Below are 17,974 nucleotides of genomic sequence, written 5' to 3'. Positions count from 1 at the left end.
TCCCTGTCTGGAACCGCCATTTTTAATTTAAAATATATTTTAAAATTATATTTTAAACCTACTCGTTGCGCTCTTTCCAAAAGTGTATAATAAGTCATGGGTTGTCGACAACATCTTTATCTCTCCCACATTTTATCCCCCCCTTTCTCAGACAAATTTTTGTCAACGACGATCAATATGGAGTTATGTTGCCCCCACATGATGTACAAACTCATGCAAAATTTCAAGTCAATAGGTTGAGTGGTTCCAGAGATACAATGCTGTGACAGATGGACAGACAGACAGACAACTGAGTGACATTATAAGGGTCCTTTCGTTAGACTATGGACCCTAAAAAAGATGTGCCAAAATTATTTTATTTTCACAGCAAGGCACATTAGCACATATTACTCTACAGGGTTATGCAGAGTAATTATGTGATAATTTTCTGTTAGTTTATTGTATGTTATGTTATGTTATGTTATGTTATGATTACAATATAAAAATGTTATCCAATTTGCTGCTAACACCACAGTATGTCAAGAAAATATTAAGCAAGTTGAACTAATTTAGACTGGAAAAATAGTTACAGAAATAAAGCTCTTGTGGTGAAATTAGAGATGCTATGAGTTTATGCAAGTGAGTATGCAGTGTACTTAATTTTCCTTGAACCACAATGATGATGGTTAGTTGGTTATTTGGTGGTTAAGGCAGCATTGGCAGCTAAGGCCATAATGCACTCCAGATAGAGAACAACATCAAAAAATATATTTGGTAACTTTTAAACAGGTTACCATGTCAAAAGAAGTAAATATATATCAAAAATATAAAAGGATAAATTCAAATATGTGTGTATAAATCAATGGACTGTAAAAAGTTAAAAACATCATATTGTCTCTGTCATCTAAAAATCTGACCGAGTACAAACGGTTCAGCTAGATTAATAAAATCCGTAAAACACAACAAACATCATGCAATGGTAAAAATGAGATATTCCATAAAAATATGAATAATGATTAAAATAGTTTCACAGTTCTCACACATAGGTGGTTCATCCAGGTTCAACAGAAAAGTGTCAGGTGACTGTGACTTGTATAAAGCAAGAACAACTTCTTCTCTTCAGACCTTGTGTAGACAGGACTGCCATTGCTTGATTACAGGCTTAATCTGCTTTAGTTTGTTTGCAGCTTGTCAATGCCAAGAAACTTTCCACTGGTGTGGGGAGTACAGTTTATGTATTGTTTGTCTGCAGTTTGTGTAAGGGACTGTAGACAGCAACAGTTATTCAAGGGGATTGCTGATCCAGCAGAAGTGGATGTCAAATTCAAGTTCGTAAATGGAATAGAGCATCTGCAGAATCTGGGACAGGACTGAATGAGGATTATACCTCATCTTTGATAAAGCTTGTAGCACACTTGATGAATTGGTATATATTACAGGGGGTCCCCAGTATCCGAGTGTTCATTATCCGAGTATCCGCAGTTACGAGAATTTGAAAATTAAAGGATTAAAGTTTTTCCCTTGAGAAAATTGACCAAGCACTTGAATATTTCTTGTAAGAATGATCTTCTTCATGATTGCGCAACAAAAGTTAAGCGTGAAGTTAAGCACAAATTCAACCCTAGCTCACGACTTTTTTTCCACTTTGACCTGTACTTGTTAATTAAATCTGCAGATCTCTTACTCTCAAAGTCATTAGCCAGCGTGTACAACAATATCACATTTTGTCCCCCTTAAAAGATGATATCTGCTCTACAACGTCATCAACTTTTTCCCCTGGCAGATGTACCCTGGTCCTGCTTCTAGATGTAAGGAATGCTCCAGTGGCAGTGCAGATGGCCTGGTCAGAAGGATAAACCTGACAACCATAATAGAACTTAGAATGGACAAGAGCCTGGTAGAGCTGGACTAGGGTTACAGTGACCTTCATGAAGTTGAAGAAAGGGAGTGAAGAATGTTAAACCCTTTGGCACACTTGTTCTTAGCTGAGGAATATGTTTTAGAAATGTAGTCCTAGGAATTTAACTTCAGCTACCACTGGGTTGTTGTTTTTCCCAAACCTTAATTCTGTGTCAGGACAAAGATTATGTTTGCAACAAAAGTGTACATAAATAACCCTCTGTGACAAAAATCTGAACCTATTAGCAAATGACCAAGATGTAAGGTGAGGAACTACTTTATGCAGTTCCCACTTTACGAGTTCCCGCTCTACGAGTTCCGAGGTTTACAAGGTTTATTTTCAAGTATCAACAAATTTGAAAATATGAACATTAATTGCGAAAAAATGAATGTTAAACATTCATAAATCCCGCATTTCAAACCACGCTTGTAGCTATACAATAAAGTGCACCCTGTTTTATGATTTTAATCCATTCCAGAGACACCATTGTATCGTGAACCCAACACCACACTGTTTTTTTTTTTTTTTTTTTTGGTAATTTGTTCCAAGACCTCAGAAGTTAATATTTATCTCTATCTCTCTAAAAGGTCATCATTTTTATAATGCAAATTGTATTAGTTACCAATTCAAATGCACTACACTTTCATCTTTATCATATGTTCCCATTATAAGAATCAATTTTGAACGACTTTGCGATATTTTTCTAAAGCACATTTCTGGAGGTCACTACCATAAAACAATTTGCACTTTGTGGTTTATTGGGCTTTTCTGTTAGTGCAATAAATTATAAACGGGTAGTAAACTCAATATTACTGCATTTGTGAAAATACCAATAGCTGGAATTGTGTGGGTTTTTACATTATTATGGTGAAATGTGTTTCTCCTTCACTGCAATCTTCAGTCATATGAAAAACATAAATAAATTTTCAAAATCTTCTCTTCATTCCTTTTCTTTGTAAACTTGTTACTCTGCACGTATTGTGTTAGTTGTAATCTCACTTGCACATATCGTGTTAGTTTTAATTTGTGCGGGCCATTAAAAAATGCTTATGCATGCTATCATGAAATTTATAAAGAAAAGAGAAGATCTTGGAAACAAAACGCCTCTTGAAGAATTTCTGAAGATGACGACTCCGTGTGCAACAAGCCAATAACGAGTGCTGACCCAACAGTGAGTGATCAGCACGTGTATTTAGTCGATGATGAAGAATAAACATTCTTTAACATTTGTAAGTCATAAATAATTTCTTTAAATTATAATTTGCTTGATTTACAGGCTATGTTTTCATTTCTTTGGATAAATCAATCATTGTTTAAACAAACTAATTAGCTAACTAATTTCATTTGAAAACGTAACCCCTGTTTTTAACATTATGTCTATGGGAAATAAATTCCCGCTTTACAAGCGTGTGCTAAGATCGAATTAACTCGTTAAGTCGGGAACTACCTCTATCATAAAATCATCAATGTAGAGGGCACTTCTTTTATCATACTGATGAATTGGTATATATTATATGTCACGCGTGCGTGCGCGTGTGTTATAATATATAATTATATAATATATTATGATGTATAATTAATAGATATATATTATATAGTGGAAGCTGTAGTAGTAGTGGCATGTGATGCAAGAAAGCAAGTGTATGAGCTTATGCAGCATCAGCCAAAAAAAAAAAAAAAAAAATTACAAAACAATTCCCTCCAAATGCCTGTCCAGTTCCTCCTTAAATTTATTTAAACTGTCAACTTCCACAACAACAGATGGAAGTTTGTTCCAGCAATTAACCACCCGCTGGCTAAAGGCAAATTTCTGCACATCTATTCTACATCTGTCTTTTCTTAATTTGAATTTATGTCCCCTTAGGTTCAAAATCTGAACAAGTGGAAGGATCCCATCAGAATTCAGCGTGCTCAACCCATTCAAGGCCTTATACACCTCAATCAGATCACCGCGCAGGTGCCTAGTCTCCAGCCACTGCAATTTGCAAAACTTAAGCCTCTCTTGGTAAGAGAATCCCTTCATTCCCCTCACCAATCCTGTTGCCCTTCTTTGTACACGCTCAAGCAAATCTACATCCTTCCTAAAATGAGGCCTCCAGACCTGTACGCAGTACTAAGCGTGGCCTGACCATTGCCTTATACAGAGGAACAATCACCTCCTTTTCCCTGCTAGCAAAATTCCTATATATCATTGACAAAACCCCATGACCAGCCCTGGCAGCCTATCTGCATTGCTCAGAAAACTTCATATCTGACTGCACAATTACTCGCAGGTCTTTTTCATTTTCTACCACCTTAAGTGTAGTACCACACAGTTGGTACATTTCTCTGGGGTTACTTCTACCCGTATGCAGTACTTTGCATTTGTCAAGGTTAAACTTCGGTTGACACTTCTTAGCCCATCTGCCCAAATTATCTAGATCCTGTTGCAGTAGCACACTGCCATCACTGTCATTAACAACCCTGCCAACCTTTGTATCATCTGCAAACTTCGACACTAAGCCTGATATACCTTCATCAATACATTGATAAATATAAAAAACAACAGTGGACCCAACACCCAACCCTGTGGAACTCCACTAATAACATTAGTCTACGAAGAGCAGCACCCATTGATTACCACCCTCTGTCTTCTCCCACTCAACCATCCTTTTATCCATTGTAGCAACTTACCCTTAATACTATTCTGCTCCAATTTGTACAATAGTCTTCCATGCGCAACAGTGTCAAAAGCTTTCTCAAAATCCAAATATATGATATCAAAATTATTTTTTTCATCCAGTTCCTTTATAAGCACATCATAATATCCTATCAAATTTGTCAGACAAGACTTTCCCTTAACAAACCCATGCTGTGTCTGAATTATTGCTGCAGTCTTGTCTAGATGATCCTGCAATGCATCTTTAACCAGTGACTCCATTATTTTACCCGGAACAGAAGTATAAACTAACTGGTATGTAATTACTTGTGTCACCCTTCGAGGTGGTAAATGACTTTCATCAACCGGTGAAATACCACCACTTTGCTTATTGGAGGCTTGAAGTGGTGAAACCCATGTTTAGTCTCTAGAGCAGAGTTTCCGGCATCCCCCTCCCCCCATACTTCTCCTTCAACCCATGCACGGTACTAAGTACTATGGTTTTGATACCTTTCGTGTTTGGGGTTTTTCATTAAAAAAAAAAAAAAAATCCCCCTTTGTGAATTGGGGATACATTTGCACATCTCCAGTCAATGGGGACCTCCCCTGAGTCGAAGGATGCTCTCATAATTATGGCTAAGGGTTTGCTTTGTTGCTTTGCCGCCTCCTTTAATATAACTGGATAGATTCCATCCACCCCAGGTGCCTTTCTTATGTTTAACTTCAACAATTTCTCCTCCACTTTGCTCTGAGTTATTACAAAATCGTTACGCACCCTGCTACAATTTGATAACCTTCTGCCATTTTCAAACTTTAATAACTCCTCATGTCTGAATGTAGATGCAAAATACTCATTCAGTTTGTTTGCTATCTGAGCAGGATCATAAACAGTCGAGCCATCGATATCAAGTGAAACAATCAGATTCGTCCCCTTCCTTTTAGAGTTTATATAAGTAAAGAAATCCTTGCTGTTTTTCTTAGCATCTTTTGCCAAAGATTTCTCGTAATCAGCCTTCGCCTGCCTAACCTCCTTTGTGACCTGATTACAGACTAGCTGTAATCAGGTCACAAGCTTACTCAGCTGTAAGCTGAGTCGCTTGATAATTTATATGCATCCCATGCATTTTTCTTCTCTGTCACGAGTCTCATTAGTTCATTTGATAACCATTTAGGCCTAAACCTTGAACAACATTTCTTAATAGGTATGAAACTTTTAGTAGCATAAATAGAAATAAATAGGACTCATTCGAGTCCTATTGTTCTATTTAGGTCACAGAAAGGCATGGTGCATATTTACTCTTCATTTTCTGAATCTTATCAGAGACTACTTTTGAGCTAGCACCCTGGGTTATGGAGGAGGTAAAGTTGATTCAAGATTCCCTTTGGTACTGACATTGGTTATATCATGCTTTGGCACATGTAGATTTAAAGGTTATATTTTCTGTGGTGGGATACCAGCAAAATATCCCCAACACCTTGTTTTGGGCTCCTCTTGCTGTTGTGCAATCTGAATTCCACCAAGGTTTTGTTAATAATGGAAACTGTATATTGCAACTGCTGCTGCATGGAGAATACTTTCTATAATGTACATAACTGCATCACTGAATCCCAGGTGGCAAATATACTGAATAAACAGTTAGAATAAATGCTACAAAGAGACGAATAGCACAGGGACTGCTTGGAATGGACTTTGGTTGTCTACTAAGATGGCAGCTCCACTATGAACAGGGCCATCTAAGAGATATCACAGGGAAGTAAGCAATTACATAGGTATTTTTTTCAACCTACTCCCCATGTGAACAAAGGGAGGAGAGAAGGGAAGCAGATAGAGAGCTCAATGGCAGAAAATGCACAAGTGGGCATATGGAGAAAGGTGTTTGTTCCCATATTTAGGAGAGAGACAGCTGGTTATTTTCAAGCATGCACTCTAATTTAATCCTCATATTAGTGTCTGCATTACCCTAGAGGATATTATGTCCATTAAGATCTCCTAATCAAAGAATAATATGAACAGGAAGTTGCACAATGAGATCATCAAGATACTTCTCGGAGATTTTGATCCCAGGTGGCAAATATACTGAACTGTTAGAATAAATGCTACAAAGAGGCGAATAGCAGAGGGATGGCTTGGAAAGCACTTTGGTTGTCTACTAAGGTGGCAGCTCCACTGTGAACAGGCCCATCCTCAATTCTGTTTTTTGCATATTATGCTGACATTATGTAAAGTAGGGGATTTCATGTGTCTTTAGATATGTCTCCTGCAAACAAAGGAACACTGGTTTGTGCCTATGGAGGAGGGTCTTAGTGTCATCAACATTCCATCGGAATCCATGGCAATGCCAATGAATGCGGCCATTATCTGGGTTTGTAGATCTGTCAGACGAATTCTGAAGTGCTGAGGGCTTAGTATTTTAGCCTTGGGTTTGTCTTTTTTGGGTTTGTCTTGTGTCCATTTCTTCTTTGGCAAGGAGTTCCAAGACTGAATCATCTGGTGCTGCCTTTACCCTGATATTTATGTTTTCCTGTGTTACAGGGGGTATTCCAGGTTTTTTTATTATTTTCTCTAAGAGTTTCTTTTGTTACTGGTGGAGCATTAGGAGGCACAGATATAGGAGTGGCAGCTGACTGGTCCTTCTGAGCGAGTCTTTGCAAGCTTAGTAAGTAGCAGGCAATGGGAGTAAATGATTCTGATAGTGGTATGGTCATCTTCATTTTATCCAAAGGTACACCTCCCAAAAAACTTTTCAGGCACATAAGAGCCTGCTGCTATTTACTGGTTGTATGCGTTTCCATTGGTAAGAAATGATTGGTTCTGATTTTCAGTTTTCGAATTTCTTTCTCTTCCTTCCACCACTAGCATGCTCGAGAGTATGCAGGGTGCTCTCCATGGAAATTTGTACAAATTGGCTTTGAAGCTGAACATTGTTGCTCTTGGAGTCTTTGGCACTACATCAAGTATAGGTGGGGTTACCTCGACAGGCTGTTTGTTAGCGGTCATAATTTTGGTACTTAAAACACCTCAGTGGATTTGGAATTTAAATACTTACTGGGCAGTTTAAGTAGCCTGCCCTGATAGAATTTGGAAGCCATGGAGTGTTAAATGTAAGGTTGAGAACTCAAGAAGGAATGAAATTTCCATCCTTTCCCATCAATATTCACTTGACGACTGTCATACCTTGATATGACAGTTAATATTCCAACAAGGCATTAGCTTTTTGCAATCTAAGACCTGCTGGGCAGTTTTCATTAGGTTTATTACCAGTGGTAGTAGTAGTAGTGGCATGTGATGCAAGAAAGCAAATGTATGAGCTTATGCAGCATCAGCCAAAAAAAAAAAAAAACACACCATTCCCTCCAAATGCCTGTCCAGTTCCTCCTTAAATTTATTCAACCTATCAACTTCCACAATGACAGATGGAAGTTTGTTCCAGCAATTAACCACCCGCTGGCTAAAGGCAAATTTCTGCACATCTATTCTATATCTGTCTTTTCTGAATTTGAATTTATGCCCCTTTAGGTTCGTAACCCAAACAAGTGGAAGGATCCCATCAGAATTCAGCGTGCTCAACACATTCAAGGCCTTATACACCTCAATCAGATCACCACACAGGTGCTTAGTCTCCAGCCACTTCAATTTGCAGAACTTAAGCCTCTCTTGATAAGAGGATCCCTTCATTCCCCTCACCAATCTTGTTGCCCTTCTTTGTACACGCTCAAGCAAATCTACATCCTTCCTAAAATGAGGCCTCCAGACCTGTACGCAGTACTCAAGGCGTGGCCTGACCATTGCCTTATACAGAGGAACAATCACCTCCTTTTCCCTGCTAGCAAAATTCCTTATATCATTGACAAAACCCCATGACTTGCTCTGGCAGCCTGTTTGCATTGCTCAGAAAACTTCATATCTAACTGCACAATTAACTCCCAGGTCTTTTTTCATTTTCTACTGCCCTAAGTGTAGTACCACACATTTGGTATGTTCCTCTGGGGTTACTTCTACCCATATGCAGTATTTTGCATTTTAATGAAAGGGTGCTTTACCAAGAAAGGTTCTGCAAACTGCAGCATCTTGAGACCAGGCACCTGTGAGGTGATCTGACTGAGATGTTTAAAATCCTGAATGGATTGAGTAAGCTGCGTTAATGCTATTCTTCCACTTTCTGAGACTACAAACCCCATGTGTGTAGTCTCTTGAATTTATGTTACCCCCCATGGGGGGAACATAAATTCAAGTTGAGGAAGGTTGGTTGCAGGATAGATGTGTGGAAGTTTGCCTTCAGACAGCAGGTGGTTGATTGTTGGAACAGGCTTCCATCTGTTGCTGTGGAGGTTGATGGGTTGAATTAATTCAAGAGAGAATTAGACAAATTCTTGGAGGGTACAGATCGTTGAAGTGTGGTTTCTTTCTTTTCTTTTTTTTTTCTTTTTTTTTTTTTGGCTGATGCTATATAAGCTTGTTTCTTGCATCATTTGCCATTACTATCTCCTACTATTTGTACAACAGTATTAACCCCTTCCCAGAAAATTTTTTCCCCTGATAATGTGCTATAACGGATCGACTTTTTATATTTTACAGATTAAAAGTATACGTCACACAAACACTCATTGTATACTTTTTGCGTTTTTTATAAATTTTTTAGTAGAAAATACATGGGAGTAATTAACCCATTTGGGCTATCCCAAGTTATCTTGTGTATGCCAAAAAGTATGCAAATTATACAGATGATTTTTCTGAGCTAAAACTTGAGCTCTTCACTACTCATTATATATATAAATTTAAAAAAATCAAGTGGAATGCACAAGCAGTATCCTCCCACCACAAGTGATAATCATGAACAAACTACATTCTGACACACGGCTGCTGCAAGTGGATAGTCAAAGTAAGCACCACTTACGGGAGCAGTTCAAGAGGGCACCGAAATATTTTTTGATATTGTTTTCTAATTGGTTAATGCCTTTCAGTATTCAGCATTTAGGACGGCAAATTTTATTTTGTTTACTGGTGGCACATAGTAACACATGCTACTGTTCTGACATTGCTGTACAATAAATGAATATAAGTAAAATGAAAGCCAGTCGTCTACTGCCAACCATAAGAAAATCTTGAGAAATCTCGGGATTTATCTGGCTAATGTAAAATAGCCAGATAAATGTCTGAGAAAATATGTTTCAATCGTAAATTTGGGGGTATTATTGTTTGCTTCGGGTATTATAGTATCCCGAGATATCTCGTGTAGTTCCAAATAATTTTTAAAACTAAAAACAAGATATCTTGGGATAATCCATGAAGCAGTTAAAATATTATATTTTACATCCAGTTCCTCTGTCACTGTATCATAGAAGTACCTATCAGATTGGTTAGACAAGGCTACCCCTTGACAAATCCATGCTGCGACTGTGGTATAACTGCATGCCTGTCCAAATAGTCCTGCATTACTTATTTAACCAGTGATTCTATTATTTTTCCTGGAACAGATGTTAAGCTAACATATCTGTAATTTCTCTTTTTTGGGAGGGAGGGAATCAAATTGAGGAAGGATGGTTGTAGAATAATGTGCATCAGTTTTCTTTAGCCAGCAAGTGGTTGATTGCTGGAATAAACTTCCATCTGAAGTTAAGACGCCACATAACTGCTATTGTTAGTTTTTTTTGTACATCTGATGAACAGATAAGTTTGATGCCTTATAGGCTTCCTCCCTTCCCCACACTGTATTTATCATTTATCAACAATAACTCTTTTCCCTCTGAGACATTGCTCAGTAGAAAATTATGCGAAAAAAGCAAGTTGCTGCAATGTTTGAAATGAAATATACATTGTTCCTTTTGCTCAAGTTATACTTCTTATGAGGTATTCTCTTTGTTGACTTAAAGATGGTAAGCAAAATTTAACTTCCAATGTCACTGAATTAGTAGTAGCAGCAGTAGTTGAGGCCTGTGATGCAAGAAAGCAAGAAAAAAAAAACAAAAAAAAAACACAACCATTTCACACCACACATCTAATCCCATTAAACGTTTGTCCAGTTCCTCCCTGAATTTATTTAAGCCATCAACTTCCACAATGGACAAATGGAACTTTGTTCCAGCAAACAACTACCCGCTGGCAAAAGGCTAATTTCTGCACATCTATTCATAAGGGTGCATAAGTACACGTGCCTTGAGTGACCGGGATTCAAGCCCGTGATTACTGAATACGGTGCTGTTTCTTGTATTCTGTCTATCTTGTGAACTCCTCTGACCGTTGGGTCGTCCCGGAGTATAAACAGAAAATTTATTTATTATTCTATAACTGGCTTTCCTCAATTTGAATTTATGTCTACTCAGTTTTGCAATCTGAGAAAAAGGAAAAATCCCATCAGAATTGAGCCTGCTCAACCTATTCAAGGCCTTTTACACCTCAATCAGATGACCTCCCACGTGCTTAGTAACAAGATGCTGCAATTTGCAGAATTAAGCCTTTCTTAGTAAGAACACCTTTTTATTACTTTCACCAATCTTGTTGCCTTCTCTGAAGTTAAACTAACTGGTTTCTAATTACACATGTCACCCTTAGAACCCCCTTTGTGAATTGGGGACACATTTTACATCTCCACTCTGTGGGGACTTCTCCTGAGTCCAAGGATGCTCTCATAATTATGGCTAAGGGTTTGCTTGCTTACTTCCTTTGCCGCCTCTTTTAATATAACTGGATATATCCCATCCACCCCAGCTGCCTTTCTTATGTTTAACTTCAACAATTTCTCCTCCACTTTGCTCTCAGTTATTACAAAATCATTAAGCACCCTGTTACAGTTTGATAAACTTCTGGCATTTTCCTCCCTAAATAACTCATGTGTGAATGTAGATGAAAAATACTCATTCAATCAGCTATCTGAGCAGGATGATCAACAGTCGAACCATCGATATCAAGTGGACCATCTGATTCATCCCATTTCTTCTAGAGTTTATATAACTAAAGAAGTCCTTGCTGTTTTTCTTAGCATCCTTTGCCAAAGATTTCTCATAATCTGCCTTCACTTTCCTAACTTCCTTTGTGACTTGATTACAGAAAAACAATTTGCACTTTCCGGTTTATTGGGCTTTTCTGTTACTGCAAGTAATTATAAACAGGTAGTAAACTCGATGTTATTGCATTTGCGAAAATATCGATAGCTGGAATTGTGTGGGTTTTTACGTTATTATGGTGAAATGAGTTTGCCCTTTACTGAAATCTTCAATCGTATAAAAAACAAATAAATTTTCAAAATCTTCTCTTCATTTTTTTTTAAGCTTCGTAAACTTGTTACTCCGTGCAAATCGTGTTAATTGCAATTTGTGCGTTCCGTTAAAAAATGCTTATGCACGCTACCGAAATTTATAAAGAAAAGAGAAGATGTCTTTGAAACAAACGCCTCTTAAATCATTTCTGAAGAAGACAGCTCCTTGTGCAACAAACCAAGCCAGGTGGGCAGGAGCAGCAGTGCGTTGCACATGCTTCTTGATTAGACCGGGGTTCAAGCCCATGACCACCAAACACGAAGGATGTGGAAAAGTCAGGGAATGACCACCGCACATCACCACAGCAATATGGCCTTAGTTGCTAATGCTCCTAAAAACCAAATAACAGCAACAAACCAACGAGTGCCAAGCAAATAATGAGTGATCAACAAGTGTGCATTTTGTTGATGATGATGATGAAGAATAAACATTCTTCATCAAATTTGTAAGTCGTAAATAATTTCTCTTATTATTATAATTTTCTTGATTTTACAGGCTACGTTTTCATTTCTTTGGATAAATCAATCATTGTTTAAACATAAGCTAACTAATTTCATTGTTGATAATATATGTAACATTATGCCTATGGGAAATAAATTCCCGCTTTACAAGCGCGCGCTAGGAACGAATTAACTCGTACAGTCGAGAACTATGCATGCTATATACAAATTCAATAACTACCATTAAAAGACACTGCTAATTAACATTTATTAAAATGTAGTTTGAGGATATGCTGTGAGAACAGCATGCCAGCAGATTATGATTATAAGGATAAAGCACTTCACCTGTGTTAAACGTCAGCCTACTACATCTCTCAAAAACAAGTTAAATTGCACATTAGCAATGCTACTATTATGGTTAGTTTTGTATAAAAGCAAATACCTGTTCTTTCAGTGTATGTCTCTCACTTTCAAGCTCAGATATTTGTTGATTTTGTTCAGCTATGGTTTTCTGGTCTATGGACATCTGAAAACAGTACAAAATTATTATTATTATTATTATTATTTTTTTTAACAAGCTAGAAAATTAAATATATAAAACTTTTTCCACAAATGTGCAGAAACGATTCAGTTAAGAACATCTTTATATGTGTGCAAAACAAAAGTACTCTAAGCAGTAGCAGTTTATTTAAAGTAATGATTTTTAATAATTACCTAACAACAGGTAATAATCTCAATATTCAAAAACAAAAGTTTTAATTTTTTGTATTAATAATAAGGAATGTGTATCGATAAAAATTTAATATAGAAGCCGTTTTCTTTACTCTGTCAGTGTGAATGATAGCTTTAACTGATCGAGCCTGAAGTGGTTTCAAACTGAAGCTATTTTTTACTAGGTGTGCATAAAGTTGTTAAAATTTAAAAATTCAGAATAGTTTTATTTTACAGAATGGACCAGTTTAGTACTATAAACGAGAATAGTTTAACATTAACTTCATAGATGGCGCCACAAGAAGACGTCAACTGTTAAACTAACAGTTGTTTAAGTTGATAAGGCATTCTTTTTCTCATTAACAATTTGCACTCTAACTATTTAACTGATTAACAATATGTACATTCACACAATTGCGCCCTTTGTTCCGAAAAAAAAAAAAAAAAAAAAAAATAGTCACAGCCCACTCTATATGTCCCCATGCGTGCGAGCTTATACACTCATTGCCATTCGTTAAGTTTAATATGTTCAGAACTCATCATTTTATTGTTATCAACTTCGAGTTTGTTTTTTTGTTTTGAGGTTATATTAGGTAAGTAATTTAAGGATCTAGAAGTATGTCACAGTCAAAATGCTACTCTGACTGGCAGTGTTGAATATACCTTGTGGCAAAGGAGAAACTACCAATTGTGAAATTTTCACAACGGGTACAGCTAGTTGTAGTCATTGTGTACAATAGGCCTAACTGATTTGGTCTTAAAGTGAAGATATTTCTTCCTAGGTCTGCAGAAACATAAGAAAATATAAATATTCCGAATAGTAAAAAATCTGAATAGTTTTATTTTACAGAATAGGCCAATTTTCTCTACTAGTGCTGCCTACCTTAAAAGAAAGAATAGTTTTATTTTACAGAAATAAGAAATGATTCGACGTGTACTGGCTTACCTGCTCACGACCAAACACATACTACATTTCTTTAGGGCAGCTAGAGAAAAACTCTGCTACTGATTGTGAAATTTTCACAAGGGTACAGATTTTTTTTTTTTTTTTTTTTTTTTTTTTCAGACATAATATGAAGAGTGGGACTTTTCCTTGATCTAATCAACTAACCCCAGGGGCTCACATCTGGTGAGTATGGGCTAGGTACATCCAGGGTCCTGAGTTGGATATTATCATTCTTCTCTTTCTTGGTGATTCCCTTCTACATCTCTCTCTCTCTCTCTCTCTCACGGTGACTCAAATTTTTATTTTGGCTGGTGCAGCATAAGCCTCAGGCTTCCTTGCACCATATGGCTAATAATAATAATCCCAGCCATATAAAAAAATACCGTATTTCCCCATGTATAAGGCGCACCTTAATTTTGGGGGCCGAATTTTGAAAAAAAAAAAAAAATGTATTAGATAAAGTTATTGAACTCAAATTTTATTCATCATAAAAATTCATACAACTCCTCATCACATCGAAGTATACCCAGCCTTGTAAATAGATAGCAGAAATCCCCCCCCCCCCCCCCCGAATTTGGAAAATATTGTCAAAACAACAGAGAATATATATCAGCTGGAGTAGCCACAGGTATAGGGAGCACTCCACATACCCAATTACCGTATTTCCCCACGTATAAGACGCTCCCATGTATAAGACGCACCTTAATTTTGGGGCCCAAAATTTTAAAAAAAATGTATTACATAAAGTTATTGAACTCAAGTTTTATTCATCATGAAATTCATACAACTCATCACTGTCAAAACTCCCATCCATTAGCTTGTCCTCATCTGTGTCTGATGACGAATCACTGTCTTCATATATTGCCTCGTCCTCAGTTCCATCTATGGCATTTGAAATGCCACACTTCTTAAATGACTTGACAACAATCTCAATCTTGATATAATCCCAGGATCTTTTCACCCAGGTACAAACTTCTCCTATAGTTGGTTTCTTCACTCTTCCTGCTGGTGTCAAATTGTTCCCAGAAGACTTCATCCATTGGTTCCATTCATCTCTCATGGCAGCTTTGAAGGGTTTGTTAATGCAGACATAAAGTGGTTGGAGCTGGGATGTTAAGCCTCCAGGTATGACGGCAAGTTTTGTTTTTTGCTCTGCAGCAATCTTTGTGTTTTTTGTTATGAGTGCCCTGAACTGATCAAGCACCAATAGGGCAGGTTTGCGTAAGAGCCCACCTGGTCTCCTGCTCCAAACTTTTTCAAACCAAATTTTCATCCCATCCTGATCCATCCAACCCTTGTCGTGAACGTGGACAATCACTCCTCGAGGAATGTCTTCTTTTGGCATTGTTTTGCATTTGAAAATCAGCATAGGAGGTAGCTTGGTTCCGTCGGCACAACAAGCTAGAACAACTGTATAATGGCTCTTTTCATGTCCACTTGTCTTCGCAGTTACAGTTTTCATCCCCTTCTTATCAACAGTTCTGTTACTTGGGACATCAAATTGAAGGGGGACTTCGTCCATATTTGCAATCTGTCCCAACTCAAACTGATGTGTCTTCTGACATTGAATGACAAAATGATGAAATTCAAGGACCTTCTGTTCATAGCTTTCAGGCATCTTTCGGGCAAGTCTGGTGCATGTACGCATGCTTAGTCCATTCTGTTTCATGAACCTGAAGCACCAATTGTGTCCTCCTTTTAGGGGAGATAGGTAACATTTAAAGGAATGTGAATTGCATAGGAACCCATAACCAGAAACGTCATCGTAAGTCTGTACACGGTGCTGTTCATCAGTTCGCGAGAGGGAAAATTTCTGGTTTACTCATTCAAGCAGTAGTCGCCGAACGAACAGCATGCATCGATATACGAACTGTGAGCTGGCAGACATGCACCTAGTGTATGGATTAGCAGAGGGCCTACACGGTGTGCCCCAATGTGGCACAACATCGCTTCGCAATAAATGTGTGGGCAGGTATGGTCGGTGACTGCTTAGTCGGCCCATACCCGTTACCATCCCGCATGAACTCCGCTAAATATCGGATCTTTCTTGAACAAGTTCTACCAGGGTTACTTGATGATGTTCCAGCAAATGTGAGACACAACATTTGGTTTCAACATGATGGGGCACCTGCCCATTATGGAAGGTGTGTTCGTGACCATTTGAACAGGCGTTTTGGGCATCGCTGGATTGGCCGTGGTGGACCCGTTGCCTGGTTCCCAACGCTCACCTGATTTATCAAGCCTTGATTTCTTTCTGTGGGGGACCCTCAAATCTATCATGTATGAATCACCTGTGGAGACGGAAATGGATCTCGTGGCGAGACTCGTCTGTGCTGCTGCTACTGTCAAAGAAACTCCAGGTGTGTTCGACCGTGTCCGCCAATCTATGCTGCGTCGGTGTCACGCATGCATCGCGTCTCATGGTGGAACCTTCAAGCATCTGTTGTAACATCATGAAATGCATCCATCTTGTACTCCATTGTTAATATTATGTCAAATAAATGTTTGCCACTAATTATTGTCTTGTGTCATTTCTGCTTCTTGTGCCTGTGCTACTACTTTCCCGTAACGTTTCCGGTTATGGGTTCCTATGCGATTCACATTCCTTTAGATGTTACCTACCTCCTCTAAACGTTTGTACCAATATTTTTGAGACACCCTGTATAACTTTCATAAATTTATTTGTGATTTTATTATTATTATTATTAATAATAATCATATAATGATTAGAAATTTATTTAGTATTAACAGCAGTAAATGAAAGGATGCATCAGCCAAAAAAAAAAAAAAAAACCGTCCCACATCACCTGTTCATTTCCTCTAATAATTTGTCTAATCCTTCCTTTAAAGTTATTCAAACTACCCACTTTCACAAAACCAAATGGCAGTTTGTTCCAACAATCAATTATTTTCTGACTGAAAGCAAAAATCTTTTGCACATCTATCCTGCAACCATCCTTTCGCTTAAACTTTATTTTTTGTCCCCTTATGTGGGTTGTCCTAGAAGGAGTAAGGATAGCATGAGCATTATACAATTCATTTAAAGCTTTAAACACTTTAATCACATCTTCTGGCAGTTTCAAAGATTGTAATATGCAGAAGAAGTCTTTAATGGTGAGAGTACCCTTTGGTGTCGATGTCTAATCTTGTTGTTTTTCACTTCAAACATTCCAACGGATCCATGTTCTTCCTAAAAGGAGGTTTCCAGACCTGAAGTCAATACTCAAGCTGCTGCTTAAACATTGCCTTACACAATAGAATAATCACCTCTTTGTGTCTACCGTATATCACTGACAGAATCCCATTAGCTGTCCTGGCAGCCTTTCTGCACTGCTCAGAGAACTTCATATCAGACTGTACAATTTCCCTTAGTTCTCTTTTGTTTTCTACCACCTTGAGTGTGGTACAACCTAGTTGGTATGTTATTGAGATTACTATTGCCCACATACAGTACCTTACGTTTATAATGTTTAATCATTGTTAAACCTCAAGTGTCAATTCTCAGCCCATAGTTGTAGTGATTCCTGTTATTAACTACTGTAAACTTGATATGTTCATCAGTACAGTCAGTCCTCATATAACACGTGTTTACACTACATGAATTCGATCATACACGATTTATAAATAGGGGAACGATATTGTATATAACACAAACCGAATTCGCTTATGCACGATTCGTCTTTGTGTTACAAGAAATGGCAGTAGGACAGGAATCACCCCAACTGAATGCAACATGATAGGAATGAAGAGAAGATTCTGAAAATGTACAGTCAGTCCTCGTATAGCATGATAGTTGTGTTCCTAGAAACCCTCATGGCATACTATGGCCATAGTTGCCAATGCGCCCAATAAATCCCAAAATAAACAAACAAACAAACAGAAACCCTCGTGCAAAGCAAAATCGTGCAATATAAACAACAGGCCCTATGGGAAAAACAGTGTTAGATGCCGACCACCCAAGATTGAACACACATTTGTAATCAAAACATTACCAAACACAATAAATTATTGTAATAAAATACGTAAGTATTTGATTACGACTATTACGTAATAAAATATTGCTAACGCTTTTGCTTCTATCGTAAGCAAACTTGTTTTTTGTTTGA

At 37.6% G+C, this 17,974-nt stretch overlaps 1 protein-coding gene across 1 annotated transcript in view; it reads right to left on the bottom strand.

Annotated features, from left to right (window-relative positions):
* The window catches only part of Mhcl (Myosin heavy chain-like), a 938,273-nt gene that overhangs the window by 121,300 nt on the left and 798,999 nt on the right, over positions 1 to 17,974 (bottom strand). The window contains exon 31 of the mRNA XM_090376088.1: positions 12,654 to 12,737. Within this exon, the coding sequence (XP_090232214.1) occupies positions 12,654 to 12,737 (84 nt within the window). The remainder of the gene's footprint in view (positions 1 to 12,653; positions 12,738 to 17,974) is intronic.

This window comes from Mastigoproctus giganteus, chromosome 1 (genome assembly GCF_048544385.1).
Source record: "Mastigoproctus giganteus isolate SK-2022 chromosome 1, ASM4854438v1, whole genome shotgun sequence".
Taxonomy (NCBI): Eukaryota; Metazoa; Arthropoda; class Arachnida; order Uropygi; family Thelyphonidae; genus Mastigoproctus; species Mastigoproctus giganteus.
The sequence above is the reverse complement of the archived record's forward strand: the minus strand, read 5'-3'. Positions and strand labels throughout refer to the sequence as shown.